The following is a 24,889-nucleotide window of genomic DNA, read 5'->3' as shown; positions in this document are numbered from 1 at the left end:
CTCCTTCTGACTGCTCTGCAAAAACTCTACCACAGAAGGGCAAGTGTAGAAACAGGGAGAACCATTAAAAACTATTGTGTTAACCTGTTCTAGAATGGTAGTGGTGGTGGTCACAAGTGCCAATGACTCAGGATTGGATTTGGATAGATTTCCAAGGTAGAACCATGTGGATTTGCTTAAAGACTAGATACAGGGTATGAAAGAAAATTGAAGATGATACTCAAAAGCAACTGCCCTGAGCAACTGGGTGAATGTAATACAGCTGGGTAATCAAGAGAACTGCAATATCTGACATTGAAATCAAGATGTTGTGTATGAGTTACATTTCTCGGGGTTTGGGACCTTGAAATATTTAGAAGTGATTAGAATGCTAGCTGTAGTTAAAATCATGGGATTGGATGAGATCACCTTGGGAAGAGTATAGCTAAAAATGAAGTCTGATACCCAAGGCCTGGAGAAATCAGCAAAGGATATGGAGCAGAGACCAGTGAGACAGGAAAGCTATTGAATCCATTCACACCCTCACCTTAGTTTATGTTACAATCAATCATTTCTCACATGGCCTACTCCAATAAGCCTCCTACTCTCTTGCCCCATCCATTTTGTTCTCAACACTGCACTGAGTGTTCTTTAGATGGCAATTTTATTAGGTGACCCACCATCCCCACCCCCAACAACACACAAGCAGCTTAAAAACTTTCAATAGTTTCCAACTGTTTAAAGACAAAACTTAACATGGAATTTTCCTATAAAGCTGTCCATAACAGCCCTATTTCCCCAGCCTTTAACTCTGCTAATCCTTACTCTTTCCACTTGAGCCTCATAGTTTTCTGTCACTGGAAAATGAACCTTTAGATATACTCTTCTCTCCCCTCGTCTGGTTTACTACTCCTCATCCTTTTAGCTCAATTATCCCTTTCAATGAAGTCGTTCCTGATCATTTTGACTAGGTCATACCCTATCAGTCATGGCCTTAATATCTACCACCAACCACATTGCTCCACCATGGCATTTGGCACACTTTTGTGTCACATCAGTGTCTTTGATTAGACAGTTCAATGAAAGCAGGAACCAGTGTTTCTTGTCACCACATAATGCCTAGTGCTTGGCATGATGCCCTGCAAAGGATATACAAATTTGATGAATAAAGCCTTAGTTCAGTGGCTTAATACAGTGTTCCCCTAATATAAACACAGTACTTAAATAAAGCTCATGCTTCCAAATAAGGAATAGAAAAACACTAAAAACTGCCTTTACCAGATAATCATGGACCAATTGCTGGTCTTTCACTGCCTATACTCACAAGATCCAGTCAGGTGCATGCAACTAGATTAGGCTTCAGAACAGCTTGTTAAAGTAGGGCATCAGTACTGTAGAGGTTGAGAAAGCGTATCAGTAGGCTAGCCACCTTAGAAGATGAAGCTACCAGATAGATTTAAGCCTTTTCCTTTCTTCTTACAAGTGGCATTTCACTTACACCTTTGCTGGATGGTATATACAACTGAAGCAAACTTCGTTCAAGGATAATGAGGAATCGGGTCTTTGTGTAATTTAATCTAATGTAATTTAAAACATTCACTAGTCTTTCCCAGTATTTTTGTAGAATTCAAAATGGGAAAAGGTAAAAAGATGAGCTTTAACAATGTACTTTCATTTTCCTGAAGGTTTTCCTCCCCATTAACTCCACGAAAGGGACAAGCTCAAGGGCAATACTGATTTTTTGAAATATAATCAGTTAAATGTAGAGTGCTTAATAAGAATTCAAGTAGAATGCAGATTAAGGAGCTTAAAGATAAAATGAAGGGTTTGAGTTCAATGCTTACCCACATCCCATTTCCCCTAATTAGATATACTGTTGCAAACATAACGAACAATCCAAATTTCCTAAGACATTTAGGAAGCTGACTGCTCAACTGCCTTCTATATTTTATGAATTGGTTGTCAACTGACACCTCAGTTAATGAGCCTTCTGAGAATAAGCACACATTCTCATGTCTCCTGTAAGTGGAAAAGTCTCCCACACAACAGAGTTGCATATGTAAGGAGACAAAAAGAACTGTAAAAACTTAACTGATCAAAAACACATTTAAAGGGTATTTGTTTTAATATCAAGATACAATGATTGGAAAAAAACTCTTCCATATTATTTAGGAATATGAGGATCTGGAAATAAACTGCCCTAATCAAGGTAATCAATAACATTTTCTACCTTTACTAAAGCTTTAAAAAAGAAGTTTCATTATCCACGTGAGATGATTGATATTGTGCATGTACAAAAGTATTTTATATGTGGTCTTGCTACACCAAGAGGCTATAGTGACATGTGTGACAATCATTTCCTTGCAACTCTGCTAAAATATGCATTTGACCAAACAAAAGGCCTTCTGCAGCTAGGACAAGCATTGACATATTATACAGAATACTTTTAGTACCAAGATTCAGATCTTAATGGGACATTTTGGAAAGTTCTCTGCCCCCTGAGGCACTCCTTTAAAAAATATGGTCTGAATTGAGACATAAAAGGTTTACATTTAAAATAGCAGAATGCCAAAATAAAATTATAGTACTTTGAAAAGAACAGTTCTTTTAAAAACATACAAAGAAATAATCAAACTATGAACACCTTTACACATTTGCAACATATGCACTAATGCATAGACGTTTGAAACTTAGAAGGCTTTTCTCCCCCATCCCATCTCTGAACTGATTCATAGAGATCGCTGTATAAAGAACTTATTTACTTCAATTTTGATTGTAAATGTCATGAAATTATTTTCTACAGAGATAGCAAATTTAGTTTTATAGAGGACTGCAAGCATACATCTTTTAGGGATTACCCAGTAAACCACAAATACTTTAAACAGCCCTAAAATACAGCTAACATATGGTTGTGGTACATCCCAGGCAGATGTAGTTTAAAGCACGCAAGGGGAGGTGCTAGCAAAAGAAATACTCATTTGCGAAAGTAAACAGATTAACCCTTCCAATATGATGTACCACAACCACACATGAGAAAAGTCAAGAACTTATTTTATTTTATTTTAAAATAAACATTGAAGATCCCCCCATTCCCCACCACCCTACAAAACTTTTGAATGTGGAATGTTCAACAGCCTATCCATTTTAGTAGGTTACAAAACCAGCAAAAACTCCAGTTGTCTAATGATGAATGTTTGAGAATAGTTTTGTTTTTAAGTAGCTGAGCACCTACTGGAAAAACTCCTTAGCTAAAGGCTGAAAATAAAATTTAATTTCTGCACAGAAAATACCATTAACTTAGTAGCCTTTGCTTAATAGGTGGTATTAATTCTCCATGAAGTCAAAGTGGAATGGGACAACAAGCAGCATTAAGTTCATAGGCACACAGAACTAGTGCTTGAACTGCTAGCACAAATTCCAACATAGTACATAAGGCTAAGTCACTACTCAACTGTCCATTTCCATCAAACTTGAGACTCTCCCTATGCATCTAAGGGAAGGAATCACCACTTTGAATATAAATGCCTCCATGAGAAAAGGAGAATTGAATTAGGGTTAAATAGACAAAATATAAGTCCAAGTACTAGAGAAATGGCTGCTGGAGATAACCATAAAATTTGTGACACTAACATTGCATGGGGTGAATCACATAAGCTGCTAACTGTTGAACACCAGTGTTTCAAGATACAACTTTTATAAACATGTTTTATTTGTTTTGCTTATACCATCAGAACTGAAACTATTGACTGTCATTTCCCTATAACAGGGAAATCAATCTAAAACACATACTGGTGCTTTTCAAAAGATAGCAATTTAAAAGGGTGGTAGCAGCAGGCATTTGATATCTTCTCCTTTTAAAAAAACTTTTAAATTGCAGGAAAAACATGTGACCAAGAGTGTTATGATTATCCATTAGAGATTTTCATCAGTACCTGTACCAATTTAGGTGACAATACAGCAGGATCCAAGGATTAGTGACAATGTACATGTCATAAGGAATGATATATACTACCAATCCTTACAAAAGTCATTGTCTAAAAAAAACTGTTAAGTATTCAAAAAGGTATCTAAATACTTCACATTAAGTACAGAAGCGGCCATCCAGATTATATCCCATGTTTGTTGCATATTTTTCAAAAACTGCCAATCAAAACCTAATTTTGCATTTTGGCTTTGTTGTATACAGTATCAGCTGTTAAAAAGCAATTTACATGTGTTTTTAACCACAGTCGTTTGGCCAGATGAATAGTGCCGTGTGTCAAAGCTGTTAGCCAGCCTTATATGTGTGATTAAGGACCCATGCATAATTTGGTATGCACCTAAACGTTCAGTGCTCCAATCTGGAAAAGCTGTGAAATGCAGTTCCACCAAACCACACTCCACTCCTTCCATCTTCCTTTCAAGGGAAATATTTAAGTTTTGTCAATTACCATTGAATAACTCTAGGGCTGATTTGCAGATTTTATCCAATGTCAAAAAAGTCAATCTTGCTTTTTTCAAGCCACTTCAAATAACTATATGGAGATATTTATCACCCTATAAAGTATATTATGTTTTACTCCTAAGCAAGGGTGAGGAATCTGAGTATCATGTGCAAGGCTCAAGATGACGCTTAGGACAGAACATGCAGAGTAAAAAGAGTTTCCTTCCATATCCAGGTAATATAAAGCTGACAATTATAGTCCTGTCTTTATGGGATGAAAACAGTCCCTTTACAATAAGTTTCCTGAAAGGGAGAACAAATAGATAATAACTCTTCTGGTAACATATTATGGTACACTGGCCAGTGTGTTTTGGCGATTAAACATAATCCTGTGAATCAGATTAATTCACTTGCTGAGTGTTCATTTGCGGCATCCCTCTGTTGGGTCTTGGGGGCCCTCCACGACCTAGAAGACAAAAATGGCATTTGATTTTTCTTTCAAATATTATTTGTTTTGCCTTCAAGCAGATTTTCATCTGAAGTCAAGAAGCATGTGGGCAGCTTGTCACCACATTATTAGGTTTAAGAGGCCAATTCTTCAGTGTTCAAGTTTCACCTGTCCTGGGAGTTGTCATGCGCAAATTTGCTCATGTTCTCCTAGCTAAAAGAAGAGTAGAGCTAATGGAGTATTCCACCAGTACTCATTCATTCATTCATTCAACAAGTATTTATTGAGTGCCTACTATGTGCCAGGCACTGTCATCAGGCGTTGGGAATAGATACAGCAGTGAAGACAGACAAGGTACCTGCTCTCATGGAGCTTACATTCTAGTGTACACTCTAGCTTACATTTCAGTAGTAACATCATACTGTCAAAATTAATAAAAGCACCAGAATGAAAACAGACCTTATTACCTAAACTGTTAAAAAGAAACTACATTAACATTCAAAATTGTATAATGACTTGTAACAAATAAAATAACTTTTTACATGCTGTTAAAACAGATTTTTAGCTATCAGTTAACTCAACTTTCATAGAATATGCTACAAGGTGGGAAAGAAGAACATAACCCACATTCACATGCAAATATCCCTTGATACGTCTAGTCAAAGTCAGTAATTCCCAAGTGATCCATTAGTTCTTTTTAAAATGCACCTTTTTGCTGGCCAGTTTCTCCTAGCATTCAAATCAAAGTACTTTGTAATTCCTCCTTAACATACATTTTATACATGATATGGCCAATAACTAGAGGAAACCTATTCGATGTTTAACCTCTCTCAGATCAGAGAACCATTTAGAATTTCAGATTACATGAAATGCTAGCTCTAATTGTTAAATAGGCTAACTTCCTGTCCAAATAGGAAGCACTTTTCCAATAGTAAAAGATAAAACAAAAAACCTTCAAAACCATTAATTTTTTAAAGTATAGTTCAATAAGTTAGGAATTTGGGGTTTTGTTTAAAAGTCAGAAATAACTTGATATTTATATCACTAATAGTGGTCCCAAAAGGCATTGAAATTTCAATTAGTTCTATCACTTCTAAATGGTTCTCTAAATGTAACTATGGCTTATCTGACCATTTTAAAGGGTTTCTGGCCCTAAAATATAATATAGGCATGTTTCAAAAATGAAAGAGGAATAATAAATTTATATAAATGTTCAATCTCGTTCCAAAAATTTCTTACAAAAATGTTTCATTAAGTACTTCCTAAAAACATTTAGCAGGTTTTAGGACCTGAAAAATAATTTCCAGTTGGAAAAACACTTTTTCTGAGGAAGAGAAAATGTTCTAGTTCAAGACAGTTTATATAGTAACAGGGAAAGTCATTCAAAAATTAAAATTTGGGTTCAAAATTAAGTTTTAGAAACAGAGCATTTCATTTAATCCCTAGCAACAAGTCTAGAAAGGATAACTGTATTCCTAACATGTAACCTACATGCAGACTATGAACAGCTCTTCCAAGGCCAGAACAGAAGCTCCACTTGGGAGCTAGGATCACCACCACAAAATATTACCTCGTGGGGCTCCCCGTGGTCCACTCTGCCCAGAGCCTCTCTTGAAATTCTGTTGATATCCATCCTAAAAGACAAGCTAGTTAGTATTAAAAGAAAAGGTAATTTTCTTTAAAATGCTTACCATCTATATCTCTATTCTTACAGTCTAACACTCAGAATACAATATTCTTCCTCATTCTTTTAGACATTTCCGTATATCACCACAAACATTATTCTGTAATTGTTACACTACTGTTATTCTCAAGAATTCAATGCAATATGATTCTGTGCTCTTGGGAATCATTGTTTTTAACAGATTTTATTAAAGAAGTATGTGTATCAAGTGCTAAGAAAAGTCATCATTTTCTATAACAAATTATCTTAGACACCACAAAATTAGCCCCAAATTAGTTACTGAGGTCCATCAAGCAACTACATCAGTCCCTTTCACTGGTGTACTCAGATCAGGTTTTATATTTTAAAACTACTTTACCTACCCGCTGATAGCCAGAGTAGTCCCGGGGAGCACTGAACTGAGACTGTGTATAACCACTGTTTGGAGTGTTAGAGAATGAAGGGCGGTAACCATCATATCCTCCTAAAATGTAGGACAAGAAAATAAATAACTTTCTTATCTTCACAAGAAATTTTTACTTTCTCATTAATGATAAAGGGAACAACTGAAAAACTATAAGCTATCCTAGTTATTCAAGCTAATTTCCTATCCTGATCCAATCTGTTTATGAATTTCTGTAAGTATCAGCTGCCTTAGAAGATGAAATTTTCATCCATCTATGCGAGTATGTGTGCACACACAAATACATACACACATACAAAAATAAAAAACAATCTCCATAAGGTCTAGTAACGTGTAAAAAACAATTATCCCCCAGAAGACAGTAATTTGACAAAAACAAATAAATAAAAATTCCCAAATCTGTCATTTAAATAACTGTACCAAAATACACTTAAAATGTTTAAATTGGACATTAAGAGGCTACTGGAGAGATACATTTTTCCCAAAAACGTTTTATTTCTACATTATTTTACAAATCAGTAAAGAACTGGCAATATTAACAGTAAAACGACAACATCAGAACTTGCTTTTTTTTTTTTTTTTTAGTACCTCTGAATCCATTGGCAGGGCCCCGATATCCATTCATCAAGCCTCTAGCACCACGGGAGCCTCCACGAGATACACCACGACTATTGTAATAGGGCTGACTGCTACGTGGAAATCCAGTGTTCTGCTGAGGAGGCTGCTGGTGGTTACCAGTCACTTGATGGGACTGGTCCTGGGAACCATGGTAAGTGCCAACCACTGCAATAAAAAGAAAAAAGTGCATATACACCCATATGTACACATACGCACGCACACACATACACAACAGTTCATTACCATTTGTTCTCCCACATACTTTCCGGTTTAAGAAGTGTCTTATAATCTCCTCAAAGTTTAATTCTAACTTTAAATAAATTTACATATTAATAATAGGGGAAAACTACACATTAATGAAGTATCTATCTTTCTCCTACCCATAGATAAGCTAATGGGAGTAAAATTCTCCAACCATAATTTCAAACCACAGGGCACACAATTTCAAGCAGGGTACAGAACTCCTTCCAAATTTTTTGAAAGGCTATACTATCTTCTGAAAGCCATGTACCTTTTAACACAAGAGACCTACAATAATTCAAAAGATTTACACTTAGTACAATTACCATTTAATTGCTTCTTTTCATTATAAAGCTCCTTATAGTGGTCAAAGTTTTCTTATTCTTTGAAATTTCACTGGGTACTTAGTGAAACATATAAAAAACACAGTGCTCTCTAATACCTAAGCAGCTATATAGTGGAATATGCCATCAATTACACAGTTAAATCAGCACAGGCATTCAACTTAAGCCCTTAATGCTGATCCCATTTCGAAGTTTTTAAAATGGCAAGTACAGCCAATTTAAAAGACAATCACATGGTACATACACTGCCACTCAACCCACTTGAAGCTAAGGTTCTAGAAGGCTCACACTACCTTGCACATACACAAACCCCTTCCATAATGGGGAGAGTATTAGAACCTAAAAACTTTCAAAAATTAAACACTGAGGTACATGTCTGGTATTACCCCAATGTTTATATTTCACAAGGGAGGAAAAACAGAGTGCTAAAAGTACCTTTGGGAGGTGAGGAAGGTAACAGAACAAAGGCAGGCCCATACCCCAGCGGGTAGGAAGAATGGTCAGGAACCACTAGCCAGCCCAAATCTCCCACTTGTAGGGCAGGGAGAAAAAGGTCGTGTCACTCTTGAAAATCTTTACCTGATCTATTTTATATCCTCAAGAAATTCCAAATGCATTATTAGCTTTTAGAATGCTATTTTGTGATGAAAAAGCTAGAGAATGCCTAGGAAGAGAAGAGGTCATGACTCCTTTTGAACTACCTTACAACAACTACTTACAACTAACTGTACTATTATTCAGTGTTATCTTTCCACATAGACTGCCTTTTATTATATTCCCAAAATGTAAAATTACAAGCAAATAAAGCATACATAACATTTTCTATCTAAAAAGATTCATTCACATGCTCTCTACAGAAAGTGGCCAAAAGAATTGAATTTTAAAATCATTATTTTTCTTCTAGAATAATTTTATCAATAAGAATTTTTAAAATCTTGGTCAAATCTCACCTCAAGAAACTCACAGCAGAACAACTAAAGTGTGATCTTTATTTTAAAATACCCAAATTTCTATTTAACTTTTTGTAAAGTATGAACAGTCCATAAAAAAAGCCAAAGATCCTTTTGTCATGTTGCTCCTGATTAAAAACTAACTCTAATTAAAATAAAAGTCTGAAATGATGACACAGATGTGTTCAACAAATATCAGAGTCCCTACAACATGCCAGGCACTGTCCTAGACACAAGGAATATATCTGTTATCAACATATAGTCCTTGCCTATAAAGAAGCTTTATTCTAATGTGGGAGATGATAAGAGAATAAAATACACATACAAGGAAAAAGAAAGTAGGATAAATCAGGCACCAAACGAGCTATATGTGGAAAAGGTGAAGGAAGGTCTCTGTGCAGTGATAGTCGAGCACGGGTCCAAAACAAGTGAAAAAAAGCAAGCAATGTAGGAGAAATAAGCTTAAGAGATCTATTGCTCAACATAAAGACTACAATTAATAACAATGTAATACGTTCTTGAAAATCATTAAGGGCAGATTTTAAGCGTTCTCATCACAAAAATGATAATAAATATGTAAGATAATGCTTATTCTGGCTAATTATGATGATTAGCTCAATTTAGCCATTCTGCAATGTATTCATATTTCAAACCATGTTGCACCCAACACATATATACCATTTCTGTCAATTAAAAATACACAGATTTTTTTTTTTGGAGATTGGAAGCAATCCATGCAAATATCAGTGGTAGAAAGTTTCAGGCAAAAAGGAAAGAAAGTATAAAATTCCTGGGAATAGAACTTGCTGTTTGTGACTGGTGTGGGCACGTTAGGAAGAAAATGGTAGGATACAGAACAGGATAGGATAAAGGCAGGGGCCAAATCATACAGGATCTTAAAAAGCTAAGTAAGCACTTTAGATTTCTTTTCTAAATGTAATGGGAAGCCCCTGGAAAGTTCTGAACAGGAGAAATACCTCATTTACATTTTTTAATGATCACTCTGGCTATTGTATGGAGGAGAACAGAGTCAGACTCCTCTGAGTCAGACAGGTTAGGAGTTCAAACATGAAACAATAGTCCAAACATGAAACAACGGCTGCCTAGATTAGAGCAATAGTGAAGCTGTTTAAAAAGGAAAAGTGTCTTACCCAAAGAGAGGTCTGACAAAAAAAAAAAATTTTTTTAATAAAAAAGTAAAAAAGAAAATAAATAAAAAAGCAAGGTGTATGGGCCAATTTTGTTTTTTAATTGAAAATATCTATACATGTTATAAAGTTAATTTTTATAATTAATATATATATTGAAATGGTGACAAAAGGTTATCTAGCTCAAGGGCCTCACAATTAGGAAAGTCAAGTAGAATACAAGAGCAAGACAGTTTCAAAACAAATGGCACAAACGGCAAAACTGACCAAGTCAAAAGACCTATAATAATTATTTTTAATTTCACCACACTATCTGAAAAAAGTGGCAAAAAAAGTTTATCAGCACAATGTCTAAAGATTCCAAACATACCCGTTCTACAACCAACTTATGAGTACATGACAATAAAGTAATTAAAGAAGCCTGAGAGCAAAAAGTCCAGTGTAATCATTCAGAAGTTAACCACAGCATGACTGACAAATATCTATCAGATTATGGCTGATTCAATCTTCATACTGATTAGTGATACTGAATACTACAAGATATATAAGAATTTACTACTAAAAAACCTATAATGTTGATCAAGGACTATCAAGAAATTGAATAATTAGAAAATTATACATTTTTAAAAAATCAGTCTGATAAAAATAAAGTATTAACTCCTGTGATTTTTATTGTAGGATTCCAATTAAATTCCTAGGAATTAAACAACCAAAAACCTAAAAAAGACATTTCATGTCTTACAAATTTAAGAAATCTAAAATAGCTCTACCTACATCATTATGACAGGTATGGTAAAACTGGCCAAATTATAACCTTACTTGCCAAAATGGATTTTGTTTCAACCCAGTCCACCAAATGCAGCCACCGTAAGATTTTTGTGTTAAGTTTTACTAATGAGCACAGTACGAACCATGGCAATTCCTTCTTAACTTTGTGTAACTGACTTGATGCCAGGTATCATGCTACCAGGCTTACATCAATTAGCAATTAAAAGTTCATCATAATTCAGTTAAGTTTAATTCCAGTAAAATTACATACTGAAACAAGGATAATATGAAAGCTCAATGATCAAAGGAAAATGGGTATTAAGGCCTCCTAAAATTGCACATAATCCACATACAAGGATGGACTCGATTTAACTCAGGATCAGCAATGGAAAATTCATATGTTCTACTACTAAAACAAAAACCCCTGGACACTGCCACTCTGAAGTCTGAACTATCCTAGCACTGTCAGTAACTGTGCTGGAAGGTCAATGAAATAACACTGGTTTTCCTACCTGTTTGAAGCTGTTCTTGCTGAAGCTCTGTTTGTTCTACTTGGTGAGGTTGACTAGAAAAGCTCTGGTTATAACTGGCCTGGTACTGATTCTGCTGTTTTAAAGTTTCTGGTTCATTAACAGGAGGAACCGGGGCATTCATATTGAACACCTGTAAGTGAATAAAGTAAATGATTAGTTCATCCTGTTATTCCCTGCTTTTAACATGGCAGCTCTCAATGCTAGTTTTACCTCAAACAAAAAGACACCACAGACTCTCAAACAGAAACACCACACACACACACAAAAATCCTTCAAAGTACCTCTCATGTGGGGAAAGACAGCATACAGCACTTAAAAGGGAGTATAAGGACATACTGTGAAATGGAAGTGAGGATTAAAAAAATCTAAAAAGACATGCAATCAACAGCCTTGGAAATGCTTTTACATATGAGAAATCTTTTTAAAAGACAAGCTCCTAATAAAATATCACATAAATTTATTCTATATACCTTAACTTTAAGTTGAATACTTAATTCATTTATTTTAATTTTCACTTTTATTGATATTTTAATCAGAAGTTAATATTTTAAGTATTTAACCTTATGAACTTCCCTCTGAGTCCTGATTTAGCTGTGTCCCACAGTTTACAGTATTTTCGTTATCTTTTCTCCAGTTTAAAGATGTTTGCTGAAGAACCAGAGTGAAGTATAACATCTGAAACCTATTTTCAAATATTTCAATAAAATAGAAGATTAAGGAAATAGGGCAAAATGCCAACAACTGATAAATCTAGGTAATGATTATATGGATGTTATATTAGTCGACTTTTCTGTATGTTTAAAATTTTGTTAAATCAAGCTGGGTGCGGTGGCTCATGCCTGTAATCCTAGCACTTTGGGAGGCTGAGGTGGGAGGACTGCTGAAGCTCAAGAGTTCGAAAACAGCCTGAGCAAGAGCAAGACCCCATCTCTACAAAAAATAGAAAAATTAGCCAGGCATGGTGGTGTGTGCCTGTAGTCCCAGCTACTGGGGAGACTGAGGCAGGAGGATTGCTTAAGCCCAGGAGTTGGAGGCTACAGTGAGTTATGATGACACCACTGCACTCCAGCCTGACAGAGACCCTGTCTCAAAAAAAAAAAAAAACAAAAAAAGATAATAAATTAAATATTATTAAATCAAAAGTAAAACTTCAAGATAAGAAAATGAAAGTACATAACTCATAAAGCTCAAATTTATCTCTGGGAACATGGAATAATTAGAGTTCATGTTCAATTAAATATACCCTATACTTAAGATAGATGCAGACTCAAGCAAATTTAAATAAAGACTTTTTGTTGAGAATTAGGCATGATTAATAATACACATTACGCTCTTAATGCTACCTGAGTTAATGTGCTTACCGTTTGCATGGATTGGAATGGAGCAGCATTTACATTGATTCCACTGCTATGTAACGGTTTGCTTGTCCCAGCCTGAAACACCTGGGGCTGAGAAGCAGCAGGAAGGGATGATGATGCTGTTGTCTGGTCTGTATTTAAAGAAATTGTTGCCTAAAAAAAAAAGGAATAGATGTACTTTAGTGGCAAACTAAATTCAAACTTAAGTATATTAACAAACTCAATCATTTCATGAAAGCAAAATAGGTGCAAAAAGAAGAGTCACTATATTAATGGTAATGTTCCTCTACCCAATTCATTACGTTTATATGGCCTTGTGAAAGTACTTGCCTGAATCTGATCAATTGGTTCCTTTTGTGGTCGTTGCTCTGTAGCATGAGAAGGCTGGTACAAAGGTTGAGATGCTGTGTACCCCTCGCTTGTGGATGAAACCAAAGGAACCTAGATAGAAGTGAAGAAATCAAAGCTTCTTTCTGCTTACAAAATTGTTAAAAAATAAATCAACACTAATAGAGACAGGCCTAAGAAATAGATATCCTTGTTAAAGAAGGGAGAAATTAATACTACCTTCTCTCTTTGAATCTGCAGACTATAAAACCTAACAATTACAAAAAATACATGTATTTTTAAAGCTCAAAGTTAAATAAACCCTAGTACAGTTATAAAGTCCCCCACAAAAGTGTTTCTAAGACAACAAAATCTGCACTACCTTTTAGAATTATGTCTAAAACATGCCTTCTGAAATTCTACTCAGTTCTAAATAAAAAAGCTTCCTTCATTATAATAAACTATAATTACAAGAATTTTAAAAATTTTCAAGTCATCAAAGGAAAAATAAATGTAAACATAGAAATAAAGGCTGACAGTTACCCACACCAATGAATTTGTAACAGAAGACATCGACAACAGATTAAACTCACACCTGATTTTCATAAGCTAACCAAGAAAGAAACCTCTAAGAACTGATTAAAACCAAACCTGAAAAAATATTTTTATCACTCTTACCTGTGTAGCCTCTGGTTGTACAGGAACTTGATTAGGCTGAGCAAGTCTAGATTCAGAATGAACTGCAAAATTGATCAAAAAATTGTTATACAAAATCAAGTTTCCTAAGAGATGTCTGTCTAAATACCTTTTACTTGGCTGCTAAAGCTCAATTTCTATAGCCAAATCATAAATGTTTTAGCAATCATGAAAATAAGCTGGGAAGGGCAGGTGAGATTTCAGCCTTCAGGTGAGCATTTTGGTTTACTAATAGTAATTATTAGTTTACTCTCACAATTGCTTTTATTCTGTGTTTTTTAAGAGTAAGGTAAGATGCTAGTGAGAATGTACTAACAAAGACAAAAATCAGTGTCGGTATTCTCCATGGCAAAGAGCTTTTTAAAGCAGTTCCATAAAATACTACTACTCATAGACAATATTCAGTTAATATTTTAACATTATGAACTTTCAATATGATTTCAAATGTTTCCACAGCAGAAAAAATTAAAAATATATACTTTATAAAAGCCTATATTCAATTCAGTGTGCATCTTACTGACAATTCTCATCACTCTCCCAGCTCCCTCCCCAGTCATGGTTAAGCAGATAACCAGAAGTACATAATCGTACATAATCATCCATTCTCACTGCAGTGTCTAATGGACTCAGCATTACCTGAATATCTAAATAGACTTACAGGCTATGTCAGTGGTTCACGTGTTGATTTTCACACAATTTACCAGCTGAGAAAACCACATATTTTCTTCCTCTGATAGAGCTCAGAAAATGAACACCAAAAACTGGTTACTCTCTAGCAGGCCTAATCTTTAATCTGTTTTCCAATTTTTGGTGGAAATGTGACAGAGACATGAGTTCCCTTTACTTTAGAAAAATCCTAGCCGGGCACGGTGGCTCACGGCTGTAATCCTAGCCCTCTGGGAGGCCGAGGCGGGTGGATCGCTCGAGGTCAGGAGTTCGAGACCAGCCTGAGCAAGACGCCGTCTCTACTAAAAATAGAAACAAAAATTATCTGGACAACTAAAAATATATATAGAAAAAATTAGCCGGGCATGGTGGCGCATGCCTGTAGTTCCAGCTACTCGGGAGGCTGAGGCAGTAGGATCGCTTAAGCCCAGGAGTTTGAGGTTGCTGTGAGCTAGGCTGACGCCACGGCACTCAGTCTAGCCCAGGCAACAAAGTGAGACTCTGTCTCAAAAAAAAAAAAAAAAAGAAAGAAAGAAAAAAAGAAAGAAAAAGAAAAATCCTAAGTAAGTATCTTACCAAATTAACCATGACATTAAACACTTTTACTCAGCAACTTCTTTTATGATATTTAAGATCATGCAACATTAAATGCTACTTTATACAGTTCTACTTTTGTACCACTAACACTGATATATTGTGGGAAAAAAACCATGAAGACTCAAGATCACTACTAGTCCTGGAGAAAAGTTCCACTTAACCCAATGCAGATCACCAGCTCTATTTAGTGCTACTACTTCAAATAATGGTTCACCATCCAGTAAGAGTCTGAAACTGCAACTATCTTGTGGTTTATCTCTTCGCCTTTCCTCTTAAGCATTTCCTTACTTCATTGCTGTGTCTCATTTTTATTTAGATAATAAAATGTTCAGAAATTGTCCTAAAAAGCGACAGCTACAAGCATCCAGGGAAAGACAGCTCTGTTATTTTTATTCCTACATTAATTCTGAAATTTAAAAAGCCAAGCATATTTTCACTTATATAAATTACAAAAACAGACAAAACTGGTCTATAGTGTTACAAGTAAGGAAGTGGTTAGCATGGAATTAGGGGAGAGGGTAACTAGTGACTGCAAGGGAACATAAGATAGGTTTCTGGAGTACTAGTAATGTTTCATCTCTTGATCTGGGTGCTGATTGTGTTGTTTTTGAAAACTCACCCTTGCCTGCATTTTTCCGTATGTGTATATGCCAACGAAAAGTTAAAAAATATACAACTACAGAACTACAGTTATAATTCAAATTATAGAAGCAACAATAACATTCCTTATCAAATTAAAAGACTTAAGAGTCAAAAAGTTAAGCAGTCATTAAAATAAAAAAATTAATTTTCACAAACTTTATTATAAACTCTGAAAGCACTGGCCCTATACTTTACCTCTCACATAAAAATGTACCATTACTAACCTGGAGGGCAAACCAGCTGGGGCATGTCCATGTTTTGTGTTGGATTCATAGGTTGTGCAGATACAATGGCAGGATCAAGTGTCTGGTTTTCAAAATCCAGCATTGAATCCTATAAATTAGGATATAATGGAATTAAGTCAAATAAGGTAAGCACTTAAACCTTCTGTTATACTGTTTGATTCAAATGCACATACCTGTATGAAATTATAGGGCCCCTGCATTTGTGCCATAAGGTCTTGTACTCGCTGTCTTCTCACAAGGGGATCTGCTTGAGCCACTGGAGTCAAAGAGTGAGGCTCTGGTACTGAAGGGGATGCAGCTTGAGTTTGCTGCTGGAGTGAATTTACCACCTAAAGTGGGAGAAGGGGAGAGGGAATAGGAAAGTACTAAGAGCTCCTTTCATTATCTCAAGCCATCCATACTGTAAACAGAACAATAGGCTTTAATGTAGCTACACAAATGGACCACAATTATGCCAAATTTAACATTCTGATCAATATCATCACTTCTACAGTGTTTTCAGTTCCATAGGATCACTGTGTAGCACTTCAGATTTACTTTGTGAACTGCTTTCAAAAAAGATTACCCATGTTTACTTCCTAAAATAATGTATTTTGTTTAAACTGTTATGCCTTCTATGGTAACTGGATCTATATATCCATATCAAAACTATATCTATCTCAGCACCTGGTATATATAGTCAACACTCAAAAAGTGTTAGCTATTATCATCAAGATTTGGGTTTCTTCCATTCCATTTTCTCTGCCAGCACCCTAGGATCAAAAGCTCTATCACCTCATCCAAGCTACTACAAAAGCCAAAACTCACTCTCTTAGTCTTTTCCCAGCTCTAATAATTTTCCCTGATTATTGTTCTTAATAATTCCCTCGGCTGGGCACGGTGGCTCACGCCTGTAATCCTAACACTCTGGGAGGCCAAGGCAGGAGGATGGCTCAAGGTCAGGAGTTCAAGACCAGCCTGATCAAGAGCCGAAACCCTGTCTCTACTAAAAATAGAAAGAAATTAGCCAGACAACTAAGAATCTATATAGAAAAAATTAGCCAGGTATGGTGGCACATGCCTGTAGTCCCAGCTACTCGGGAAACTGAAGCAGAAGGATTGCTTGAGCCCAGGAGTTTGAGATTGCTGTAAGCTACGCTGACACCATGGCACTCTAGTCCGGGCAACAGAGCAAGACTCTGTCTCAAAAAAAAAAAAAGTAATAATTCCCTGCTCTGGTAGGAAATCCCCGCCAATTTTATATTCCAGGCCAGGGCACAGTGGCTCACACCTGTAATCCTAGCACTTTGGGAAGCCAAGGCAGGAGAATCGCCTGAGACCAGGAGTTAGGGACCAGCCTAAGCAAGAGAGAGACCCTGTCTCTACAAAAAATAGAAAAATTAGGCAGGTGTGGTGGCATACACCTCTAAGTCCCAGCTACTCAGGAGGCTGAGGCAGAGGATCACTGGAGCCCAGGAGTTTGAGGTTGCTGTGAACTATGATAACATCACTGCACTCTAGCCCCAGTGACAGAGCAAGACCCTGTCTCAAAAAAAAATAAAATAAATATATTCTGTCTGGCTTTTAAAACTAGGCAAGTCATACATGTTGAGCCTAGGCAAATCAAAATTATATTTCCTTTATAAACAACACTGAGATAAAAATCGCTACCTAAATCATTATCATGAAAACCAATGGATCTGGCTACTACTGACTTTGGGTCGCTCCAAAAATTCCTGTAATCTCATGTAGCTAGCCTTTAAAAGGTCCACCTACCAGATAGATACTAAGAACAAACCATACTGGCACAGTGCTCAGTACAATAAAATGTTCTTCTCTCAAATAAAGTGTAAACTGTACTTAACAACAAAGGACTATCTGTTACCTCCCAATCTTTTCCTACTATGCCAACATATAACTTTCATTCCAATGTTTAATAAAACAAATAAGCTAATAGTTCATTTCTACTTCTACATCCAGGCTAATACATACCTAATATGTGACTCCCCTAAAAAAATACACCCAATCTACTTATAGTCAAATCTCAATAGGTTTGTATACCTTGTATACACACCTAACCCTTGAACAACACAGGTTTGAACTACACAGGTTCACTTATATGAGGATTTTTTCCAACCAGTATTCCAGGATGTGAAACACAAGTACATATGCAGGCTTCACAGAAACTTGAGTATGTGTGGATTTGGGTATATGTGGGAGTGGGGGTAGCAGTGTGTCCTGGAACCAATCCTCCATGTATACTGAAGGATGACTGTAAATCACCATTCCATAGAGCTTTTTGATCAATTTTTCTTGTAACCCTCCTGCAACATTTCTGAACTGCATTCCTTAATTCAGCAAATACGCACTATTTTCTTGGAGTTTCATAGGACAATATTTTTATCCTAACTAATTACCTTTCTACGGTATGCCCAATTCCTTACTAAACCTATCAACAGTGCATTTAAGCACTTCCACAGAGAGCTGAAGGTATTGGCACAATTACAACACTTTGGAGAATGGTGCCAATAAAAGAATAACAACATTAAAGAGAAAAGCATGTTATCTTCAGCTTAAAGCTATCTGTCCACACTTTGGAGGCATAAAGTAAGACACATAAATGAGGATGAAAGGAAAGGCAGGAACAACTGGTAAGGCTTTTTGACTATATTTTATAGATAACAAGGTACCACCGACGAAGTTCAAGTATAAGTAACTTAATCAAAGCTAACTTTTCCAGTAATTAACTTGTGACAATGAATAGGATGGTCCGGGGCAGTCAAAGCGGAAAAATATTAAGGTAGTCACTGAACTAGAGATGAGAACCTGAAAAAAGGGCGTAGTACCAGTTGAGAAACATCAAGAAACACTATAGGAAGTCTACAGCTTCCACCGGTTTATTTGGTAGCCAAACAGCATTAGAGTGAAGGAGTCCAAGATAACCCAGCACAGCTCCTGCAATGCAGGTTTTTCTGAAGGCTATGAGCATGAGACCCTAGATTTTTACAGAGCAATCTGATGTCAGCAAGAGCTAAATCAGGTACTTTAATAGATTAACCCAAAGATAACTTTGTATAATTTTTATAATTGGATCATCAAAGCAACGATTCTATTACATTAAACATCCACAGGGATAAACAATTTCTTTAGATGTAACAGTTGTGTAATGAGTTTATTATCATAATTGTACTAATAATGCAGAAGACTAACAATCCTTACTTTTTCTCAGGAGAAATAAATATTACTTATTAAAGACAAAGACATAAACCTTGCAATACACAGAACTCTTACCTCAACTGTTTCAACTGTCCACTCATCTACCTGCTCCTTTTCACCACTGCTGAACTGTGTTTCTGCCATAAATTGTCTATTTACATACTGCAAAGCAAAGTAAACATTTGAGACATCTGTTTGAAAGGCAGAAAAATAAAGGTAGCATTAAATAAAAATCATACCTCTGTTGATTCAACTTCACTTTGTTCAGTGTATTCTTCTGCTGGCTCAGGTTCTAAGAGGTTAAAAAAATGAAGCAAAGCAGAGGAATTTTAGGTCAGTGAAACTATTTTGTATGATACCATAAGAATGGATACATGTCAAACCCATAGAATGTATAAAGCCAAGAGTAAGCCCTAATGTAAACTACAAACTTTGAGTGATAATGACGTGTTGGTGTGGGTCCATCAACTGTTAACAAATATTCCATTTTGCTGTGAACCTAAAACTGCTCTAAACAGTAAAGTCTATTTTTTTTAAATGCAAAAAATGTGAGAAACCTTTTTTAAAGTTAACAATACAACATAAATGACAAATAATGTTGGGCATGGTGGCTCATGCCTGCAAGCCTAGCACTTTGGGAGGCCCAAGCAGGAGAATCACCAAAGCCCAGGATTTAAGACCAGTGTGAGCAAAAGCGGGAACCCTGTCTGTACAAAAAACAGAAAAATTAGCCAGGCGTGGTGGCACGCGCCTGCAGTCCCCTCAGCCTATGGGAGGCTGAGGCAGGAGGATCACTGGAGCCCAGAAGTTTGAGGTCACAGTGAGCTATGACGCTACTGTACTCTCGCCAGGCAACAGAGCAAGACCTTGTCTCCAAAACAATAAGAACAAAAATGCCAAATATGTAAATAGTTCACCATCCCATAATCTAAATTTATTTAGTTATTTAATAGTAAGCTCCTGTATTTTATCATTCTTACAGTAATATCCTTAGGAACTTTTCTTTACCATTTATTACAGAATAAATTACTTTAGTTTCAACAGTAGTTATTCTAGATCAGCTGTAATGCAAATAAAGGGCTACAACGTTTAAATTCCTCTCTATTCCTGCAAGTAACGGTACAGATTAAAATGTTACTCTCTGGGCCGGGCGCAGTGGCTCACGCCTGTAATCCTAGCACTCTGGGAGGCCGAAGCGGGCGGATCGTTTGAGCTCAGGAGTTCAAGACCAGCCTGAGCAAGAGCGAGACCCCGTCTCTACTAAACACAGAAAGAAATTATACGGACAGCTAAAAATATACATAGAAAAATTAGCCGGGCATGGTGGCGCATGCCTGTAGTCCCAGCTACTCGGAAGGCTGAGGCAGTAGGATTGCTTGAGCCCAGGAGTCTGAGGTTGCCGTGAGCAAGGCTGACGTCACGGCACTCTAGCCCGGGCAACAGAGTGAGACTCTGTCTCAAAAACAAAAAAAAATGTTACTCTCTGTTTTAATTTACTTGGTAAAGTGGTAAGGGGGAGAGACTGCTTTATATTGATCTCCAACTATAAATTTCACCAGTGTGGAACCTTCTCTTCCAATTTCAACCTATTAACACTTGTACAGTGCTTACTATGTGCCAGGTACTATATATTCACTTATTACTTTCTAAATGGGGAATCTGAGGTTGAATCCAGGCAGTGTGATTCTAGAATCCATGATTTTTAGCCTTTACAAAATTTATGCTCCAACAATGTTTCTAACTGTACTTGGAATTTTACTCATCAACTTAGAAGTGATCATAAAAGTACTTAAAATGTCTAGATATAATTAGTGTTGTGCTAGGTGTTAAAATTAGTTAGAAAAGTCCCTTTGCCATTGAGGAATTTACAGTTCGAGATAATACAATTAGAATCTCCCCACGATTTAAAAAAAAAACAAAAACCAATTCATACTATTCACCCCATACACTGGCATGGTAAATAGCAGTAAATCTGGGCATGCTAGACAAAAATCTGTTTGAAAATCCTCAACAGTTGGCCCTCACTCATACTCCTACCCAGAAATACTGTCGTAAATAACTATCAGTTTATAATAGTAATCAAAACCAGTAAAACAAATGACTGATACTGATCATTTCTGGGGATTCCTCTTGATGTGCTTTGTCTTAACATTCTGTCAAGCTTAAAGTCTCTTTAAAAATCCTAGTGTACATATATAATAACTAAATAAGTATAGCACTGAAGCTTATAGCACAATAAAGTAAAATCAGTACCCTAAACTAAAGGTCATATCCACCTAAGTACTCACCAGCTTCAGCTACCTGGTCTTCAACCGTAGGTGCTGAGGCTGCCTCTTCTTCCTCACACAACCCATTCTGGTGGTTATGGGTGCTGTCAAAGTAGTTTGACTGAAAAACACGCTCAACAATTTCCTTTAGAGCTTTATCTAAAAAAGAATATGAACCATAATGTTAGAATTATCTGGGGACACCTGGCTTGAAAAAGATTCAATATTCTACAAAATATTGTGGTTAAAAAAAACCTCATTAACTGTTACTAAAACACACATTAAAAGATTAAATTTCAGCAAGAACAGAAATGTATTACAGAATGATAGAGAACAAGAAGAAACTGTTTACATCAAACTTTATGTATTTTAAGTAAATTAGGAAAAAAAATCCAGATATTTAACATTTATTCATTCAAAAAGTAATTATTCAACACCTACTATATGCTGGGCAATGTGCTAGGTACTGGAGATACAAAACAGTACATAAAAAGACACAGTATCTGCCCTCATTAGGCTTAGTGTCTAACAAAAGAGGTATCGAATATAAAAATGGTTAAATTACTACACACAGTATAGTGGATCAGACCTAGTCAGGGTGAGACCATGTAAGGTTTTCCTGAAGTATGTGCTGGAATTACTGCTCTCAATTTCCTGGCCTGGTATAGTAGATGCATAGTAGAAACATTCCTTGATAGGTTACTGCACAGAAAAATAAAACTTCAAGGACCTTATTATATCAAAGTATTATAAAATTAATCCTAATAAAACTATTCCAACAACTCTCTGAATAATCAAAACTTCGTATGTTTTTCCTTATTTCACTTCAGAGACTCCTTACTCAAAACTACTGATTTTCAAAAACTTATGGATGAAAACCAAATGCACATAAAAACACTAATTTGGGTAACATCAGTACCTTTCCATTACCTACAAAGATGTTACAGTCCTAAGGGGGAACAAGATTAAGTAGAAAATAACCCCCAAACAAACCATAAGCTTAGGTTTAACCCTTGTTGCTCCTCAACAATGCTCATGAAAATTTCATCACGCTTGACCTAAACTACTTTTTTAAGCTAATAAGCTTACACATACTTGTGGCAGAACTAAAAGAAGTTAAAAAGATTTTTTTACAAAGAACTACAGACCACAATAAGAGTTAACAAAGAAGTATCTTTTTTTTTACCTATTTTTTGTTGAAGAAATGAGAAAGACATAAAGGGATTGGCACCTTATATTTGATTTCCTTAAAGCAAATATACTCATTTCCTGAAACCAAATATACTCTAAATTGTGCCAATTAATACTCACACGGTTTTGTCGATTAAAGCTTACAATCTAATTTTTCAACCAATACCTAAAAACAAGGTATAAATATAGACACTTTCACCTTAATATGTTCAAAAATATACTTCCCCAATTCAACCTTACAAATAGCAAAGACAAGAATCTATTTCCTGATTTACTACAGGATTAAAACCTAAAATTCCTAATTTACTGAGACAGTGAAACTTAAACATCCTTAAAGAAAACATCGACAGTTGCATATTTGAGGATAAAAAACTCACTTACAGAAAACCATTCACCGTATCTGCATTTTTAAAATACAGAAAAAAATGAATGTCTCCAAATTAGCAAAAATCTAAGAAAAACTAAAGACTAAGGCAGTGACCATCAGTACAAGGTGTAAGATATAATAAATATTCACAAAACTTCAGCCATATGAAAAACTAGTCCCTATCTAATATCAAAAACACAGCAAAGTTAATCTGGTGTTAATCTGTCCACCTTAAGCACAGTTAAATTATATACAAAACCATATTAAGTTAGGACTACCATCTTTACAGATTTTTGGTTATTTATTGTTGATGTTTTGATTTACACACAACACATATAAGCACACTGACATGAAAAAAACATAATAAGGAAATACATCAAAAAGTAAACAGTGGATGAATGTTATTTATTCACTTCTAAATTTTCTGCAATTAATATTACTTTTAAATAGGAAAAACTAATTTTTAAAGATTCTTAGTTACATAATCAAAATTATCAGTGATACTCACAAGTGGTTCCGCATATAGATTTTTCCTTCCCTTCCAGCAAGTCCCACAGGTGAATGGAGGCATGTTCATACTGCTCATTCAACCTTATAATAATAAATAGCTGATTAATTACCTTTCAGTTGTCAACTTAAAGCAGTATTTAAAGTTTCTATTATCAAAGACTACTATACCTCAAGCTCATGTCCCGTTCAGGATCTGCTAACTTGTAGAATTCATCCAACAATGACAATTCTTCTTCAGAGAGTATTGGTACTCCATTCAAACCTTGTTTCAGGTCAGTTCGTACTTCATCATCTCCCAATTTGTCCAAAACATACTGCAGCTCAAGTACAGTTTTTAAACGTTTCTGTTCAGCTTCTTCTCTCATAAGCTGTTCCCGACGTGCTGTCTTCTTTATTGTTTTCTGAATCTGCAAAAGAATATAAATATATGACACCAAAATGAGTTTTACAGAACTCACTCAGTTCATTCCATTTCAGGTCCAGCATAAATACCAATATATTTCATTCAATGAGTGAGAAGTGACCCCACTGCACTTGGATAATTCTCAACTTAAAATTTAATTTAAAACATGATCTGTTTTAAGCAGTTGTTAGAAATTCAGAACAGATCTTTCGGGTAGGTTGGGCTTCTCCAAGAGGCAGCAGTTTGACTCCAATGGAGAATTCGGGGGTCAGGCAGTTAGATGGATGGTCCAAATCTGGAGCCGCTAGGCAGACAGGCGGACAGAAAGCACTCAGACTACACTTAGTCCAATTGGCTCTACAAACGAGGGAAGTCTTAGATTTGGGGTTGTGAGGAAGGGGATTCAATGCCTGTAATGGCATGGGAGCGTGGATATTTTATCCACAATGCCTTCTTTAATGAAGCCTTTAGGCCTTCATCCATGCACCTCCTTGTTAGGGAAAGCATATATTTGTTCCTGTATGCCTCGAATTGGGCATTTTTACTCACTTCAGTACATACCACAGTCCACTGGTTTAGATTTTAGGGAAGGAGGGAAGTTTTTTGACTTTGAAAACTCGCTTCTTTAGGAGGGCAGACTTAAAATGTTAGAACAAATAGGATAAATCTCTATGTACTGTCATGGAAAGGCATCAGAGAAAAATCTCCATCATAATAATGCATACTCCCATGGGCAGACAGGTATGTTTATAGGTCCACAGAAAAAGTTTTGGAGGCCGGGTGCAGTGGCTCATATCTGTAATCCTAGCACTCTGAAAGGCCGAGATGGGAGGATCGCATGAAGTCAGGAGTTTGAGACCAGCCTGACCAATAGCAAGACCCCGTCT

At 36.0% G+C, this 24,889-nt stretch overlaps 1 protein-coding gene across 1 annotated transcript in view; it reads right to left on the bottom strand.

Moving 5' to 3' along the window:
- Positions 1 to 3,013: 3,013 nt before the first annotated feature.
- CAPRIN1 (cell cycle associated protein 1) overlaps positions 3,014 to 24,889 on the bottom strand; it is a 42,364-nt gene continuing 20,488 nt past the window's right edge. The window contains exons 5-19 of the mRNA XM_045557778.1: positions 23,768 to 24,006; positions 23,598 to 23,680; positions 21,553 to 21,690; positions 19,504 to 19,556; positions 19,340 to 19,426; positions 16,243 to 16,398; positions 16,049 to 16,157; positions 13,902 to 13,963; positions 13,227 to 13,337; positions 12,900 to 13,049; positions 11,518 to 11,668; positions 7,526 to 7,720; positions 6,897 to 6,997; positions 6,421 to 6,484; positions 3,014 to 4,868 (exon numbers count right to left, since the gene is read on the bottom strand). Of these exons, the coding sequence (XP_045413734.1) occupies positions 4,804 to 4,868; positions 6,421 to 6,484; positions 6,897 to 6,997; positions 7,526 to 7,720; positions 11,518 to 11,668; positions 12,900 to 13,049; positions 13,227 to 13,337; positions 13,902 to 13,963; positions 16,049 to 16,157; positions 16,243 to 16,398; positions 19,340 to 19,426; positions 19,504 to 19,556; positions 21,553 to 21,690; positions 23,598 to 23,680; positions 23,768 to 24,006 (1,764 nt within the window). The 3' untranslated portion in view covers positions 3,014 to 4,803. The remainder of the gene's footprint in view (positions 4,869 to 6,420; positions 6,485 to 6,896; positions 6,998 to 7,525; positions 7,721 to 11,517; positions 11,669 to 12,899; positions 13,050 to 13,226; positions 13,338 to 13,901; positions 13,964 to 16,048; positions 16,158 to 16,242; positions 16,399 to 19,339; positions 19,427 to 19,503; positions 19,557 to 21,552; positions 21,691 to 23,597; positions 23,681 to 23,767; positions 24,007 to 24,889) is intronic.

Source organism: Lemur catta, chromosome 7 (assembly GCF_020740605.2).
Source record: "Lemur catta isolate mLemCat1 chromosome 7, mLemCat1.pri, whole genome shotgun sequence".
Classification (NCBI taxonomy): domain Eukaryota; kingdom Metazoa; phylum Chordata; class Mammalia; order Primates; family Lemuridae; genus Lemur; species Lemur catta.
This window is presented reverse-complemented; position numbering and strand designations above follow the sequence as displayed.